The sequence below is a fragment of the Paramacrobiotus metropolitanus genome, unplaced genomic scaffold (assembly GCF_019649055.1).
Source record: "Paramacrobiotus metropolitanus isolate TYO unplaced genomic scaffold, Prichtersi_v1.0 Parri_scaffold0000079, whole genome shotgun sequence".
In the NCBI taxonomy this organism is placed as follows: Eukaryota; Metazoa; Tardigrada; class Eutardigrada; order Parachela; family Macrobiotidae; genus Paramacrobiotus; species Paramacrobiotus metropolitanus.
The window spans coordinates 467,509-485,257 of NW_026570299.1; the positions used below are offsets into that span (position 1 = coordinate 467,509).

The 17,749-nt window shown below is 43.8% G+C and overlaps 4 protein-coding genes across 4 annotated transcripts; all 4 read left to right on the plus strand.

Moving 5' to 3' along the window:
• Nucleotides 1–4,593: 4,593 nt before the first annotated feature.
• LOC129595542 (D(1C) dopamine receptor-like) lies at nucleotides 4,594–5,857 on the plus strand. The gene is made up of 2 exons (XM_055492587.1): nucleotides 4,594–5,283; nucleotides 5,573–5,857. The coding sequence occupies exons 1-2, from the start codon at nucleotides 4,594–4,596 to the stop codon at nucleotides 5,855–5,857; spliced, it is 975 nt and encodes a 324-aa protein (XP_055348562.1).
• Nucleotides 5,858–8,668: 2,811 nt separating this feature from the next.
• Nucleotides 8,669–10,246, plus strand: LOC129595543 (melatonin receptor type 1B-B-like). The gene is made up of 2 exons (XM_055492588.1): nucleotides 8,669–9,388; nucleotides 9,917–10,246. Exons 1-2 carry the CDS (start codon nucleotides 8,669–8,671, stop codon nucleotides 10,244–10,246), a joined length of 1,050 nt encoding a protein of 349 aa, XP_055348563.1.
• Nucleotides 10,247–12,953: 2,707 nt separating this feature from the next.
• On the plus strand, nucleotides 12,954–14,372 carry LOC129595544 (probable G-protein coupled receptor No18). The gene is made up of 2 exons (XM_055492589.1): nucleotides 12,954–13,673; nucleotides 14,007–14,372. Exons 1-2 carry the CDS (start codon nucleotides 12,954–12,956, stop codon nucleotides 14,370–14,372), a joined length of 1,086 nt encoding a protein of 361 aa, XP_055348564.1.
• A 650-nt stretch (nucleotides 14,373–15,022) lies between these two features.
• On the plus strand, nucleotides 15,023–17,220 carry LOC129595521 (uncharacterized). The gene is made up of 5 exons (XM_055492562.1): nucleotides 15,023–15,254; nucleotides 15,373–15,571; nucleotides 15,825–16,063; nucleotides 16,146–16,301; nucleotides 16,765–17,220. The coding sequence occupies exons 1-5, from the start codon at nucleotides 15,173–15,175 to the stop codon at nucleotides 16,947–16,949; spliced, it is 861 nt and encodes a 286-aa protein (XP_055348537.1). The 5' UTR covers nucleotides 15,023–15,172; the 3' UTR covers nucleotides 16,950–17,220.
• Nucleotides 17,221–17,749: the final 529 nt, after the last annotated feature.

The window sequence follows — 17,749 nt, forward strand, 5'->3', positions numbered from 1 at the left end:
CATATAATATTTGCTGTGCATCAACAGCAATTTATTCCGTATGTTTAACAGAAGGCAACGCCTACTCAAGTAGCGTTTACGTATACGTCATTTAAATGAAGAATCCCTTCCAGTTAACATGAGATGGAACAGTTCTCGAAGCACTCTGAATATTACCACGTTGAATATTACCACTTAAACGTTGGAAAAGAAAACAGGTGGAGCGGCTTTCTCCCGTTCGATTTGCCGACTTCCCTTAACAGGTTTCTCTTTAATCGGCATCTGCCATTACACATAAGAATACGCCTGCGCGGGTTTACACTAATAAAAGTTCCGAATTTTAAACATTGAAAAAACATCCAAAATTATTAGCGTCTTTCGTGAATTTAGTACGTGCGTTAAATGTACCCAAAACAGCTGCTGCATTCCCTCTGACTACAGCTAAACTTAAACGTTGTCTCAAAAAGGCTGTAGATCGAGGCTCTCCGGTAATGACACGAATCGTGCGGCCGACGAAACGGATTACCTCCGAGAAAGCCAATCCAAATGTCCCAAGTGTCAGGACGGCCAGAGCGTAGAAAAGATATCCCAAATCCTCGACGAAGGCGTATTTCCGGTGCTTGTAGTCTTCTGCCATCTGCGCTACACTTCCGGCTTTCAAAGAACTAGCGTGCACGTGAGAGACGGCTACAGTGTCCCAGCACGTTGCATCCCACACAACCGCCTTCCCATCGCGTACAGGAATCAAAGTCATACCATCGGGACGTTTGTTTTCTTTATCTGACAGGCCCGACGGTTCGGACTGACAAGGGTAACCCGCAGTCTCCAAGGAGCGTTTAACTTCGTTGTTCAATTCGGTATGACGTGACCATCTCCCCTTGCTGCTTGAACAGGAGAGACCGTGATGGCCATTTACTTCCACGAGGCTTCCGCAATTCGCGCAGTGATGCTCTTCTACCACGGGAAGTCCAAATCGAAGGGCGACACCCACTCTGACTTCCTCGTCTCGTAGGAGTGTATGCAGACTTGGTGCTGGAAGGGCATTTATCCATGCGCCGGATTCTCGATGAAGGGCGGCAAGGAGCACTGCTTTGTCCGTTTCGTTCGAGGCAGCCGACTTCAGCGACAAAACGACCAAGTCTATAGCTGGACGATCCCAAGTATGCTGAAACATCCTACAGTCTTCGGCTGGAGGTTCACAATTAGTTCCTTCTACCCACTGCTGAACAACTGGATCGATGAGAGCTGCCGTAGTGGACTCGTAGATTTTCGAAACCAACGACACTACCGAATACGCCGATGCCAAAAAGGCAGGAAAAACTAGCGATTTAGTAGTCCGTAGTCCCAATCCACCATCCCTTACTGGCAGCGTCATTTGGCTCCACTGACGATCATTAACCCGCACATTCAGGATTAATTGTATGCCGGTACGTACGCATTCGTCCATGACATCAATAAGGGCCAAATGCTCGTAGCATCTAGCTGTACGAAAACCATACAGCAACTTTGGGATCAGCAGGCAGTTTTTCAGCAGGTATAGACTGATGTGTGCGGGTATTTCTTTTAAACGGCCAAGGAAATCTTTCAGTTGAATTGATTTGCTGCGTAGAAGCTTTTCACAAGCTGCTGACGTTAACGGCGCTCCCAGCAACACAAGATCTTCTTCCTTGGTGGCATGCATTGCTGGCCAGACATCGAGCACCATCTGTACGGCGTGCATGCGATCCGCGGAAAAACGTCCCACACCGTATAATTCACATTTATCTGGATTCAACTCCAGACCCATCTTAAAACCAGGAGTAATGATGAGTCGAATAGCCGCGATCACTTTTTCCGCATGTCCAGCTAGCGTTACATCGTCAAAAAAACCCACAGATACTTCACACGGCCGATCTGAATAGAGTGGAAATGTTGCCAAGCTGTAGCCAAAAGGACCATTCGGGTCACCTTGCTGCACTCCCGTCTCTGAAGACAGCTGAGATTCACCGCAGGATAGGTAGGACGGATATCGGTAACACTGCCAAAAATACCGGTAGTAGGCTGGAAATCTAGATTTAACAGCGGCAAGAAGGACATCACCGCGTATTGTGTTGAAAGCATTACGAAGATCCAGCTTAACAATCACCCGAGCGTCAGTGTGATCAGTCTCCATGTAGCTTCGCACTGCATGCACCGCCGCTTCGGCTCCTCCTCGAACCCCAAAGCCAACTTGCGAAGGGCTGAACAATGCAGCTGCTTCATCCGCACATCGCTTGCTAACAATCTTGGACCACAATCTTCGGAAGGTGTCACCAATAGCTATCGGCCGTACACCGCCGTCCTTTTTCGCTAGTGGGACCAGATTTGCCCCGAACAGAAATGGCCTGATATCTTCGGGCACATCTCTACGCAGCACCATAGTGGCCAAATCCGAAAGCCCTGTACAGAGCTCGCTTTGTGTGTCGTCCTTTCGGCCAAGGAGATCTTTAAGGTGCTGTGGCCGGAGGCCAAAAACTCCTCCGGCTGATCCGGGCGGGAAACTAAATACCGCTGCCATGAGTTCCGCTGGCGAAACAGCATGAGTCTGTATAGTCTCCTCAGGTGGCGGGGGGAACAGGCAATCATCTGGTGCAGGAGGATGTTTAGCGCGAAGTGACTCCACTGTACGGGCATCCAACTCTGCGAGCTTGTCCTCCGCAAGTAGTACTCGTATAGCCCCTTTAACATTACCATCCTGCATCATAGATATTACCTGGGAGCGCAATCGGTCGGGCTTAGGGTTTGCTTTTTTTCCCCTGTTCCCGGCGGGGTACCGTTTGGCGCTTTTCCAGGGACAAATCAGCCAAGTTTTTTCTCACAACTGATGCAAGGGACTCTTTCCGTAGGGACCTTGCCGGGGGGAGCGACAGAGCAGATGGTGCGAACAGCAACAGAGCGGTCCAGCTCGCTGAATTATTGGTGCGCACGCAGTCCCGGACGAGTTCCGACAGTGTTCGAGCGCACTGGTGCCGTACTGCTTTGGGAATTCATTTGGGGATGTGATAGCGGCCTCCTTCAAGAAAAGAAAGCAGGGGATGCTTCTGGGGACCTCGAGGAGGGACTTGTGGAGGAAGAGTGGACGAGGAACCCGAGGCCTGCTTCTGGGAACATGCTCGCACGTGTAGCTTCAGGCCAGCGCCCTGTGTAAAAGTCTTGGGCAATGTGGGCATGGCTGATCACGAACCATTGTCAAAACCGAAAGTAGACCCACCTAATGCGTCATGAAGAAGGCAGGATGCCTCAGAGGATCAGTCTGCCGCGAGCAGCATCCCGTTCCGTGGCACTTTCCCTCTCCGTGGTACGGTGCCACGGTTAGATCACTCCGAAGCCACCCTCGCAGTTAACAGGAAAAAAAATCGTCTGTTAACCCGTCGGGAAATTTGACGCCAGTTAAAACCAACAGTCCAGAAGATAGAACATTCAAAACTGTCAACAGTCAACTTAACAGGTTAACAGACGCGTTGCCCCATACAGCAAAAGTTTCACAAGACAACGGAACGAAATTACAACGATCAACAACTGACTCGTATTTTTCACCAACGCTTGTTCGGCTACCGCACGTGCACTTTCGAAGTCGCTTCGATGTAAGAATCGCACATGGTATCGCGACACGTGACATGTTACACCAGCGGTGCATTCTGTGCATTCTCCAGAGTTCTGCTATAGAGATCTGTAAAGCTTTACGGCAAACTAACACTATATAAAGTATAAAGAAGAGCAAACCAACCCTGTTCTTTGGTGTTGCATTTCCGAAAGTCAGGTCCCAACTTTAAGCATAAAAGAGACAGCAGTTGGCCATGGTAAGAGAGACAGCATATACGGAGAAAATAGGATGGATGACGTTTGAAAATTTTTTCTTTGCAACGCTCACCCACGGACTCAGTTCATTCCGGAGAGGTGGAAATTTCTTGAGTCTCATGCTGAATGGCAAATGCGTAGTCGTTTAGAAGTGCATAGGCAATTGGGTATTGGATATCTGATATGTGGGTATCTCAATTAACAGCAAACCTTTTATCAGTTTTGCAATGTTAGCACTTTTTCTGAACATTTGACTTTCAAAATTGAATTGATATTTATTTTTGGACAACAGTACAATCTTCTTTGCTGCGTCAACTGGATGCAGGTTATACAAATATATAAAATCTTCTGAAGAATTTCCTCGGTTTTATTGAACCCCCTTTGTGACATCCCGAAATGATTCCGTGATGCGTGGGTGGTATAAGCAACGGTCTTATTAGGTAAACTCAAGGCTCCTTTTGCATTGCGTGTGAAATTCCAACAAATAATACAACTCCATTAGACGGTGATTACGAACACTTTTTTACATAACAATCTGATTAGCCTCATCAAGGGCTTCCTAATACTCAGACCGGATGTACCAATTATCACCGGTCTGCGGCATCGTTGTAATCCAGACACAGCAGCTCCCGTTTTAAACTATCCCGAGCGGTTTCTCCGTTTACATTATTGCAAAGCACTTCTTCTTCTGAACTGTACCAAATTTAAAAAAAATATTTTCCTGCCGCAAATATGCTGAACAACACTACGGAATTCATCCCAAATACCACACTGCTGGAGCAACCATCATGGTCCTATATGAAGATCATCCGCACGACATTCTGCGCCGCTCATCTCCTGCTCAACACGTCCATGCTGCTGACCTTCTTCGTCCGCCGCAATTTACGAACGTCCTTCACGGTGTACATCATGTGTCTGCTCTTCAGTAACATCGTTTACGCCGGTGCCGAACATCCCTTCGAAATTCTCTTCCAAACTTACAAATCATCATGGATGTGGCCCAGTTTATGCGGCTTCTATTTGTACCTGTTCTGGGTGTGGTGCGGCGTGCCCATGCACATCCATATGCTCATCACTATCAACCGTATCTGGGCCATCGCCATGCCGCACACCTACAGAAAATACCACACCATGAAGATGGCGTTTGTGCTGTGCGGATTGACCACGTTGTATGTGCATACTGTGGCGTTGCCGTTGATCGTGTTGGACCAGTGGAAGTATGCGGTGTCCGTGAAGGAGAAAGGCTGCACGTTGAATTTCAGTGTGGCGCTGGTGGATGATTATACAACCGGGGTGCAGATCCTGATATTCGATGTGCCCATTGTCGTGGTGGTGCTGTCCTATCCGTTCTTGTTGTACAAGCAGACGAAGCGGAGTAAGCGTAAATGGCTGGACGAGATGACCAAGTCGGTGGTCAACCGGGTGCAGCCAAGCACGCGCCTTTCTGGTGGAGCTCAATCGGGAGCCACCGAAACTGCTGTTAATAAGGTACAGTTAGTGGCCTTATTGATTTTGCAGCACAAGTATGCTGCTGCTTTTTTTAAGAAAAACAATATAAAATGCTCTGGTGAAAGCAACAAACGGAAATAATACAGTTTCAGTTTTTTGGTTTCACCAAGGGCATATTTCACTTTTTTTTGTAAAGGAAAGCAGCATTACAGAAGGAAAATAAGGTTGTGGCTGAATTATTGTAATAACTTGATCTGTATAATTATTTTAGCAACAGTTTCAAAAACTTGTTTAGTAACAAAAGATATACATATGTCTCCGATTTTAGGCGCCCCAAGAAAAGGCCCCAAAGAAAGAGTCAGCGCGCCCATTCTTAGTGTTGACCTTACTGACCACCAGCGTCTTCTTGCTATGGACCCCGAATCAGACATACTGGACCGTAGTGTGTTTCGTCCCGCCCACCTGGGATGCCCATGCCGTGCCCATTCGTAACATCGTCTCTGCGATGGGCGCCTTCCAACCCGTGCTGGATCCGGTATTATTTGCTCTTAGCCTGCAGAGCTTCCGTACCGGGATTAGCCGGTTTTTCCGTGCGTGCCAAGGAAACGCATAGAAAACGTGAAGAAATGACAAAATACGCTTTAAAAATCTAATCTGCTCTGTAAAACACGTGAAGTTCATATCTGTAAATCTCATCGATCCCTAAGAATTTATTATTTATATATGACAGATGATAATTTCGTTGGGATCGATGAGATTTACTGATAACCGTTTTCGGCGGCACGAGAATGTTACGAGAAAGCAGGACCGATGTGATAGTATGCCGGCTCTGTGGATGTTCTAAGAATCCAGTTTCTTTATCCATCTTTCTTCCGGTTCTCTGATTCTACCGTTCTTATTCTACCGTTAACTTGTAAAACAACAGGAACAGTTCGTCACGATTTCGACCGCGATTGGCACGGTCAACAATAAAATCATATTTTGTGGTCCACAGGCCACAAATTTCTACCGATTGTACATACATACTAGTTATAGACTATACAGGTTTGTACAAGTAGCATTGTTCTGTGTTTAAGTTTAATTTTTTAACGTGTCCGCACAGAATTTGAGTTAGACCCAATCCGAGAGTGGAGACACGTCTTAAGAAAAACATAAACAGAAGAACGTTAAATAAATAAAGACGAACAGAGAAACAGACAAACAAAAATAAAGACAAACAAGCATCCAAATTTCGAGCAACAGCACATGATCAGCATATTAAAACACCAAACTTTCATGACTCGTAAAACTCAAAACTGTTTTAAGTCTAGTCAAACTCGCATAAGCTTCTCTAAGAGGCTTCTAATTGTTCTGGATGTTGTACATTTGCGCTTATAATATTCGAGGAAATGTATTTTCACTTTGTAATTTACGTATCTGTAATATTAGTATCTGTATTTCTCTGCCAGACTTCCGCAAGTCTTTCAGTTGGCAGCACCATTAACCTCGAGTAATAATTGTAAGAACGTGCGGTGGTTCACGGGTAACACAGTTATGTGACAGATATCTGATATACCGAACAAAGCGACCTTTATCAAAAACTTTGTAATCCAGAATCCAACACCGCACGTTGAACCTGTTAGAAACCACATAGCAATTAGATATTACATATCGAATAGCTGATACGTACGGATGATCATGACGAAACTTGCACGGGATTTTGTTCATAGTGCCTCAATGGCGTTGTCACGTCAGTACTTTTTCTAGCATTTTGATTCCTACAATACTGATATTTGATTCCGGCATTGTTAGCATCACTATCGTGTTTCGATTAATACCTAGTACAGTGAAGAAGGAATCGACGTAATCTGAGCCTGTAAATCGCGTGCTAATTATTACTCCCACCAGCCGATAGTCAGCGGGTATGCTCGCCAAATAAGGTAGCATTTTTTTTCGATCCGGTGTCGGCACCCAGCTTGTACCAGCGTCTCGTCCAGATTTCTCGAATTAATATGGTGCTTGACACGATTATCGAGGATCCTCTCACGGGCCACCCGATAGCTTGATCCTTCATTACGGTTGAAATGGCTTTACGACCCGGCGTTATAATCGCACGCAGACTGATCGGCTTGATCAAGTACAACCGGCTCACGTGATAACCGTTAAATATTCTTTTGACAAAGCATTATCGTTAGATTCTTCCTTCCGGGCTCAATTCCTCGTCCGAGACCGGAATGAAATGTCACAAATTCTGCCGTAGCCATATAAAGCTCAACATCTGACGAATCACGAAACGTTCTATCAGAGAATGTTCTAAGCAAATTTAGTCTGCCAGCACTAAGCGGCACTTAGAATATTCTTCCGTAGTAAAGAAAATAATTTGCAATGCATACCGCTTACATACTGTCAGCAGGGAGAACCTACAATGTACAGATGAAGAAAGTGATTGTCAATTTACCTATAGATGTTTGGATAAGAAAATTAATCCCGATCAGATCCTGCTTTGATTAAATTCATCAGTAATTAATTATGTTTTAATTTCCTATCATTCAGCCCTATAGCAGCCTAGTGAGCCATGGCAGTATGTAAAGTGATGCTTGTCATTGTACGGTAGCATGTAGCGTACTGGGGCATTAAATTTAATAGAAGTATTCCAGATACAGAGACATTCTGAATTCTCTTTATGAACTGGGATCGATTCTGAAGAGGCAGTAGCACTTTCAGCATAACACAAAGCCAAAGGGCATCTGAAGAGGCTGCCGAAGAATAGACTTATTTTGCCGGCAGTGCAGAAACGACCATGCGCTCTTTTCATCTACGGTTATATAAATTTGCTCGGTACTCCATCGGAATATTTTGACGCAATAGGCATCTTGATCTCTGCAACAATGCACCACGCTGCACTCTTTGATCTCGAAGCACAATGCGCAAAATTCCGTCTCGCCGACGTAACGTCCCTACAGAAATTTAAAGTTACTCAGCGTTTATTTTACTGCTTATTTTACTGCCAAGCTGTATGTTACGCCGCTATGGTTCCCTAATAACAAAACGAAGCACAATTTCCGGTTGGGAACATCGCAGGTGAAAGAATATCTTTCCTGTATCCACCGGATCAAAGGTGACAATTAACAGAATACATAGAATATGAAACGAGTGCATCGGCTGAATGGGATCTACAGATACAGCCTCTTTGCGGGATCATCCATGAATGCAGAGGAAGGTGAAAGCCGGAATTCATTTTCTAAATTATGCACAATGCCGGTTCACAAAGGGATGCAAAAATCGATCGTGGCTGCGAACACAGTTACTGCATTTAAAGAGCTACTACAGCATACTGCACTCTTAATTTCAGCCGATTCGTTGTGACAATTACAGCTATTTATTTCGGACTCAGTACCGTCCGTGATAATTAAAGTATTACAGAAACTAGCTCAATATTGTCAGAATGGCTCATAATGCGACTAATGAAACTTTTACCGGCATCCCTAGCGGCATCGTCTGGACCGTGCCGGCATTAACGCGCTGCAGTATGTGCGTAATCCAGACGCTCCTTAATTCGGCCATGATCATCGCGTTCATCGTTCGCCGGGAACTCCGTACCTCCTTCACCATTTACTTGATGTTCCTCTTCTGTGCCAACATCATCTATGCCCTGGGCGAGTACCCACTGGAGGTGCTGCGCCAAGGTTTCCCAGGACGCTGGTTTCTGTCGCACGCCGCCTGCTCATTCTACATATACCAAGTCTGGGTGTTCTGTCCGGTGGCCATGCACATGCACGTTCTGATCACGCTGAACCGTCTCTGGGCGATCTCGTTCCCGGTTTCATACAAGAATATCCATTCCGAGAAGGTGGCGGTGTTGATGTGCGCGGGGATGATTGTGTACGTCCATCTGGTGTGTTTGCCGTTAGTGGTGCTGGATCTACTGTACTATCATTTGCCGGAAGAGCGCGCTGGGTGCTTGTTGAATACTGTAGCGCAGAGTACATATACAACAGTGGTCGCCATTGTCAGCACGGATGTACCCATTGTGGTGGTGGTTGGAGCGTATCCGTTTCTGTGGTACAAACACTTGAAGAGAAAAAAGATCGGCACAGCAAAACCGTCGCGGATGGAAATAACTCACGCTGCGGGTGCTGCAACCGGCGTTGTATCGGTTATCGAAGTAAGTGGTGTTCAGTTGTGCGCTGTTATTTTCTAAAGCTGACCTAACTTTAATTCCGAAACTTTACTGGAAAAATTTATTACTGTAATGACACAGGTTTAAGGAACGTAGGGGAGGCGTGGTCAGCGCACCCGGACCCGACGGTCTCTTTGATCTTCAAAGGGGCCGACGACTCGTGTGCGCTGCCCGGCCCCTGGAGCGTTCCTTAAACCTGTGTCATTACAGTAGTTGTAGACTATAGTACTACAATACAAAAAGTACGTAGCATGTTGACTAGCATCTGTTTTCACGTTGCAAGACTGATATTAGGTGGGAAAATTAATTATTTGGTTTGAAATTCCCCTTGATGATTTATCTCACCATCAGCTGAGTACTTTTAAGTAAATGCTGAACGGAGAATTTTATTTACCGTTATTAGCCATCAGATGCCGCAAGATTATCAAGCTACTCGTATTTTTGAGGGATTCATTAGCTAATGCAGCAATCCATTATGTTTACCCGACTTTAACTGTATCGAATGTTTTGCAGACCAAGTCGGCATTTAAGAGAATCGAAGCGTCATCCTCGCGTCCTTTTGTCGTGTTGACACTTTTGACAGTCAGCGTGCTGGTGTGCTGGACGCCGGATCAGACGTCGTGGACCATCGCTTGTTTCACGGCCGTCAACGATTCTCCTGGTCTGCGTTACACAACCAGCGTCCTGTTTACCCTGCAAGCAGCACTCGATCCTATTCTGTTCGCCCTTTCCCTCAGAACCTTCCGGAAGATGTTGTCACGGCTCATCTGCTGCTGTAAAAGAGGAGGAAACGATTCGCGGCATGGGCTGAAAATGAGTTTGACGCAAAGAGATGAACAATAAAGATGTACTTTTACTGTAAAAGGGAGTTTGCCTTATGCTGACCTTGACAGGAGGAACCGATCTGATCTTTCGAAGTATTTTGACAAAATGTACCTGGCGAGCCACACAGTTTTCATGCTGTCAGTGAACTTTGCATTAGTACCAGAATTCCTTTCGCTTTGTTTGAATGTTCGCTAAAAAAGGGGAGAAAATTGACAAATTTCATTAACTTGTCTGAATCCTAAAAATGGAGGTAATTCTAATTCAGTATTGATAGTGATGTAAACATCAATGATATATTGTAAATAAATTTAGAAAAAAAAGGAGTAACACAAAAGAGCGGGCTAGAAGTGTACACTGTTTTTTCAGTTCCCCTTCTGATAAGCCAGTGAAAACTGAAATCCTTTTCGGGACACATAACTGGATGCATTAGAGATGATCGATAAGGCTGAGTTTTGATTACCGGTGATTGAGAAATGCCCAAATTGCTCACATGTTTGATAACCACCTGGGAATTGTCGTTTCTCTTAAACCACCAGCATTATGAAACCATTTTCTCCCAGCTTCCTGCCAATTTCCTCTGACTAAGCTAATGTTCGACTCTGTCCTTATTATTTTTTGGGTATATTTTTTTTCATTACTTTTATATGGATTTCCTGTGGGTTACGATGCTGCTTTTTGTATTCTTAATCTCACCGATCGTTGATGGATTCAGTTATACGAGTACAGCGAAGCGTGCAATTGTACAAAGTAGTTAATCTTGGGACTATCAATAACCAGAGTAATGCTGGCCATGCAGTATGTAGATTTAGGCTAAGAATGTCGCACTGCGCAGCGGATAATCTAACTGAACTGTTCCATTGCAGTAACCGGAAGTACAGGAACGAAAATATTTATACCGGAAACCGTGGCTAATATTACCGATGCCTGTGCCGTTACGGTGAAGGCCCGCGCAGCCAGTTGCGTAGAACACAAGAACAACGAATACGCCATCAACATCAAGTACGAACAGGCGCAGATTTTACACTACGTAGCTGCAGCAGTTTTTTCCTAATTTTTTCGATGCGTAATTTTTTATGGCTACGACCATATACTGCCGAGCACGCCTTTAGTTGCATTAGTTCACCTTAATCTTGACCAGTATTCACAATGGATTTATTCTATGTATTTGAGGTTCGTATTGGACAATGTATTACAAGAATATCAGTTAACAAAAACCATAACACCATTTCCGTTCCGCTAAAAGAAAGGCAAAGTACACATCTTCCTACTCTACCCTGTCGCTGAATGTACCGAGAACCGAAACTGCATTTCCTTGAATCTCAATACCAATTCTTTGGTGTAAAAACTCTCCTGAGCGGGGGTTGCCTGTACTGTCGATAATCTTTCTCGACAGCTCTTTGAAGAATTTCTTCGTCAGTGGTCCGAACGTGCCCGTAGTTTCGAACGCCAGCGGTTGAACGATATAACGATCTGCCAGCCCGCTATACTTTTCTAACTTCCGATTTTCGCGTATTTCCGCTGCACTTCCCGGCACCCTTGACGTCTGGGCGATGTACGTTTGGGCAAATGTGTCCACCACGGTTACATCCCTCACTAGCGGCTTTCCATTTTTCCAAGGGAATGTTGTCACTCCGGCGGGCCGCTTTCCGTCGTATCTGCCTAAACCCGCCGGCTCAAGTGACGATGGCACTTTTGCCGAACTCAATGCGCGCTTCGTTGATTCGATCGTTCAAGACAGCGTGGCCGTGTCTTCCTTTCGCTAACTTGCATACCAGTCCGTGGAGATCTTGACCAGAACGTACGTAACTGTATTCTGGAAGCATTCATTAAAAAAAATCTTAATTATAAAATTTAATAAACTCTTAATATCTTAATTATAAAATTAAATATCTTAACTATTAAATTAAAATAATTAATAATAAACTCCAAAATTAGTGGTAATATCATTATATTTTGTATTATTTTGATAGCTTGTTTTTTAAAAATAATTTTGTAATTCAGCGACGCATAGTACTTTAAAAGCATGTCGGATTCTTTAGTACGTCTCTTCTGAGCGCCTTTTTATTTCCCGCTGGAGAGTTTGGTTTACCCCACGAAGGCCACGATGCAGAGATGAGCACCTACGACGGCAAAACAAGCAGCTGGAAAACGTTGGAAAAAGCTGGAGCGGTGCTCAACTGTTGCAGAATATCAATCCCTGGATTACTATACGTTCCGCTTGAGGCCGTAAATATCGACATGAGGTATGAAGTACGAAGTAGGATAAACGATAACCTCAGCGGCATGTATCTGTTCACAGATTGCGGTGGGGAACGCAACACGTGGCGTCGTGCACTCATGGGATTCGTTAGCAACGAGCGCAGCTGTGATACGCTGGATGACCGGGTCAACTGTCTCCAAGTATCGGTGGGTTCCATGAGCTGAATGGAATTCAGAGATACAGCCACTTTGGGGGATCAGAAGTGAGTACACAGGACGCAGAAAACCGGATTCTGTGTTCTAAATTATGCACGGTGCCGGTTCAGAAAGGGATGTAAAAATCGATCACGTCTTCAAGCGACGTTTAAAGGGCTATTACAGCATATAGCAATTGTTATTACAGCCGTTTCTCTCTGACAACTACAGCCGCTTATTTCTTATTTTATTTCTTATTTCTGACTTTGAATCTGCAGTACTAATTATAATACAAATATTAGAGTAGGGAAAATAATTAAATATAGTCATGATGGCTTATAATGCGACGAACCAAAGTTTTACCGGCAGCCCTAACGGCTTTGACTGGACCGTGCCGGCGTTAACGCGCTGCAGTATGTGCGTAATCCAGACGCTCCTTAACGCAGCTATGATCGTCGCTTTCATTGTCCGTCGCGAACTGCGCACCTCCTTTACCATCTACCTAATGTTCCTCTTCTGCGCCAACATCATCTACGCCCTCGGCGGCTACCCGCTAGAAGTGCTGCGCCAGGGTTTTCCGAATCGCTGGTTCCTGTCGCATGCCGCCTGCGCCTTCTACATCTACCAGGTGTGGGTGTTCTGTCCGGTAGCGATGCACTTGCACGTCTTAATCACACTGAACCGTCTCTGGGCCATCTCCTTCCCGGTCTCATACAAGAACATCCATTCCGAGAAAGTGGCGGTGTTGATATGCGCGGGAACTTTCGTCTACGTCCATCTGGTATGTCTGCCGTTAGTGGTGCTGGATCTAAAGTACCACCATTTATCGGACGAGCGTTATGGGTGCATGTTGAACACCGCTGCCCAGAACGTCTACACGACAGTGGTCGCCATTGTCAGCACGGATGTGCCCATTGTGGTGGTGGTCGGAGCGTATCCGTTTCTGTGGTACAAACACTTGAAGCGGAAAAAGATCGGCACAGCAAAACCGTCGCGGGTGGAAGTACACCAGACTGTGGGTGCTGCAACCGGCGTTGTATCAGCTATCGAAGTGAGTGGTGTTGATATGAGCGTTCAGTACCGCTATAGCGGTACCTGCCGTTTTTATATTTAGCTAAACTTTGTTCCGGAAACGCATTTGGGTAATTTATTAATAGCTATAGTTTTACAATACGGTGGGGGTTGTTTGTGCTTTAAGAATGACTGTTAACGAAAAATAAAGTAATAAATTTTGAACTTCATCTTGCTGATAACTAATTAATAACTGAATAAATATTCAACAAAATGTTTTGCTACACGTTAATTGTTATTCGCCACCAAATACTGCGAGATTCTGAAATTAAGATCGTCTCTACTGGCTTATGAAGATGTCCCCTTTTTTCAGCCGCCTGCAGTTGTACCGAATGTTTTGAAGCGCAAGTCGGCGTTCAGGAGAATCGAAGCGTCATCCGCGCGTCCGTTTGTCGTGCTGACACTGTTGACAGTTAGCGTGTTGGTGTGCTGGACGCCGGATCAGGTAATGTGGACCATGAGTTGCTTCAATGCCGCCAACGATGCCCCCGGTCTGCGTTACACAACCAGTGTCCTCTTTACTCTGCAAGCAGCACTCGATCCTATTCTGTTCGCCCTTTCCCTCAGGACTTTTCGGAAGATGTTGTCACGGCTGATCTGCTGCTGCAAAAGAGGAGTAAACGAACAGCCACGTGGGGTGAAAACAGTGATCAGTTTGACGCAAAGAGATGAACAATAATGATATATTTTTACGGGAAATGGAACTTTGCCCAATGTTAACTGACCGCTGTTGGAAAATTTGCTTATGTCGGATTGTTTATCAGCGATCTACATGTAAATTAGCGATCCACATATTTTCATGTTGTCATCAACCTTTTCATTACTGTCAGCATGGCGCGGTAAATCGTTTTTATTATACTTGAATGTACGCTAGCGAAGTAACGAAATGATCATTGGAAAGTTTTATCTACAAATTTTATTTACTTGTTCAATGTTAAAAATTTAATTGCTGTTACGTTATGTTTTAATAGCGACAGTATTTTATAAATAATTTAGAAAAAAAGCAGAACATTAACAAATGCGACGGGTCTGTAAATAGCTGTTCGGATAATAGCGTATTCTTTTGTGAAAAATATACCGGATCAACCTATGTTTTGGTCGGCGGTAATTAAAAAATGCTTTTATAAATGAACGGTACTGCTGTGATGTAAGGGCGATCTACATTCATCGGTATCAACTGGTTAAAACGCCGTACACGGACTGCTGATAACGACGTTCACGACTTAGGCATGCAAGCATTCATTAACAGTCAAACCGTTATCAGGAAGCATTAATTAAAGGCATCATGGATAACCGATAAAGCTGAGTTTTGATTACCAGTGACTGAGAATTCTGAAATTGCTCACCTGTTGGATAACCGCGCAAGAAAGTGTCATAGCTCTTTTGCTATCAATATTAGGAAACCATCTTCTCCCAGTTCTCTGCAAATTAGCTCTGAGCATGCTAATATTCGAATCCATTTGCATAATTTTTTAGACTATGGATACACGATGGGTCACGGTCCAAGTTTTTGTATTCCTCTTCTCGTCATTCGCTGATGGATTCAATTATACGACGAAGAGTGCGTGCAGTTGTACAAAGTAGTTAATCTTGGGACTATCAATATCTAATACTTGCCATAATAAAAAGCAGCAGGGTAAAAGTAAGATAGTAAAAACGCTGCACTGGATGTTATGTAGATTTGCACGACGAATGTCACACTGCGGAGCGGATAATCTATCTGAACTGTCCCACATCGGTAACCGGAAGTGCAGGGACGATAATATTTAAACCAGAAACGGTGGCTAATATTGCTGATGGCTGTGCTGTGACGGTGAAAGCCAGGGAAGGCTGCACGGGAGACAAGAACGACGAATACGCCATCTACATCAATATCAAGTACGCGTGATCGCAGCGCATAGTCAACATTTAAAAAAATTCTGATCATAAACTCCACGTGCAAGAATTATAATATTTTATCTGTTGTTTTTAAAGCTTTTTATTACAAATGGTATTTCTAATTCCAGAACAGCATTTTAAGGTAATATCAGTCAAGTATTTTTAAAAGATATTTAAAGCACAGCAAAATATTCAAAATAATGGCGAATTCTTTACCTGATTGCTTATAGCTTCTCGTTTCAATATTTTTCAGAGCGTCGCATCTACCCCATGATTCAGAAATGAGTATTTACGACGTCAAAGAAAGCAGCCCGAAAACGTTAGAAAAACGCTGGAGCGGCGCTCCATTAGGGCAGAATATTAACCCGACTTCCGTAGGACAGACACTGTCCTTCTGGGCCCGAGAACCAGCCCTCTCCGTGGAGTATGCACACAACCAGCTGTCAGTCAATGCCTCGCACCAAGTCATCCTGGATTATGTTATCGTGGAGCGTAAGTGTCGGCGTTTGAAGTATGCAGTATGATAACCATGCATTAACCGATAACCACGACGGCGGCATGTATGTGCTCACAGATTACGGCGGGGACCACAACACGTGGTGTCATGCACTGATGGGATACGTCAGCAACGAGTACATCTGCGATACGCAGGATGACCGGGTCAGCTGTCCCTCCCGGTATACCCATTCTGTTAACAATATGGAACCGGCGACAGATCGACAATCTTGCAGTAAGCATTTCGGCAGAATTACTCGTTAATAATTAATAAAAAAACGGGAAAACTGAAACCGACGGAGACTTTTGAAGATTTATTCCACTTAAAATATATTATACAGGATTGATTACGCTTAAATATGTTACACATCGGCTCACATTTAAAAATATAAGGACGAAATGTTAATATCATTCTATCTTAGAATAAGTTAAAAAATTTGTTTTTCGACTCCAGTGCAATCAGCGTGCTATTTATCAAAAAATAATTTCTCTTACGGGAATTGCGTTAAATTTTAGTAATCGCATTTTCATATTTCTCTGTTTTCTGTTGTTTTTGTATTTCTATGTTTCTTGTTTTTATTGAATGAATTTTAAATTGGAAATTTAAAATTATTTTATTAAAATATGGAAGCCAGCCAAGCCTATAAATTCTCGAAGCCAGTGTAGGCAGTTAATAGGGGCTTTTGTCAATTTTTCAGCTGCCGGACTGACCGGAGGAGAAATTGCCGGCATCGTCATTGGCTCAGTCATTGGTGTGGCGATTCTTGCCGGCATTGCAGTGGCATGCGTCAAGAAAAGCCGCAAACGGACAATCAAGTCGAATCGAAAACCACGGTGTCTTTTACGAATAATGCGCATTCTTCTGGAAGTCGTGTCACGGTAAATCCTTGATCTGGATTTACCCTTATGCTGCAGATCTTTCAAATAACTTCCTTACACATTGTGACAGTAGTGTAGGTGGATACCGATGCGCAGTTGTAATTGTGTAATAATCTGTATCCAAATTTTATTATCTGAATTTCGGCATTTTCACGGGTGAAGATTTTCATACGTTTCTTCGTTTTATACGTTTTTATACGTTTCTTCGTTAAAGAGGTGGTTGTTTGCTCAAAATAACAGAATACGAGAATAACAGAAAGCTCAAAATAACAGAATGCAGAATACGAGTATACAAAAGTTTAGTAAAACTTCAGCATCTAATACTACATACTCTAGTATTTTGCAACAGTGCTGGCGCATTGAACAAGTTCAGGGAATTTTGCCAACAAATGCATCATGTAACATACATCGTTAAAGAAATAACTGTATAATAACAAAGAAATAAAGATTATAATTCCACATGTACCGTAGAAGGAGGATGCTCGACCGTGCATGTTCATGTACTGATGTAGTGTAGTATGTACATGTTTCCTGTTACAAAACTCGCCTGTAATTCGTATTCTGATAGATGCCGTGAAATTCTAGAAAACCGAAAACAGGAAAACAAAATTTTTTTTAAAAAAATTATCCTTTAAGTTTTAAACTACTCTGGTTTCGCACAACCCTTATATTTCTCATCCGCGGTCAGGTAAAAGTGATTTCCTATTTACACGACTGATATAATGTTGTGCTGCAAGATGTGCAAGTTTTAATTTTTTAAGTATGCAAGTTACAGTTTTTCACCTGTACATCCTACGCAGTATA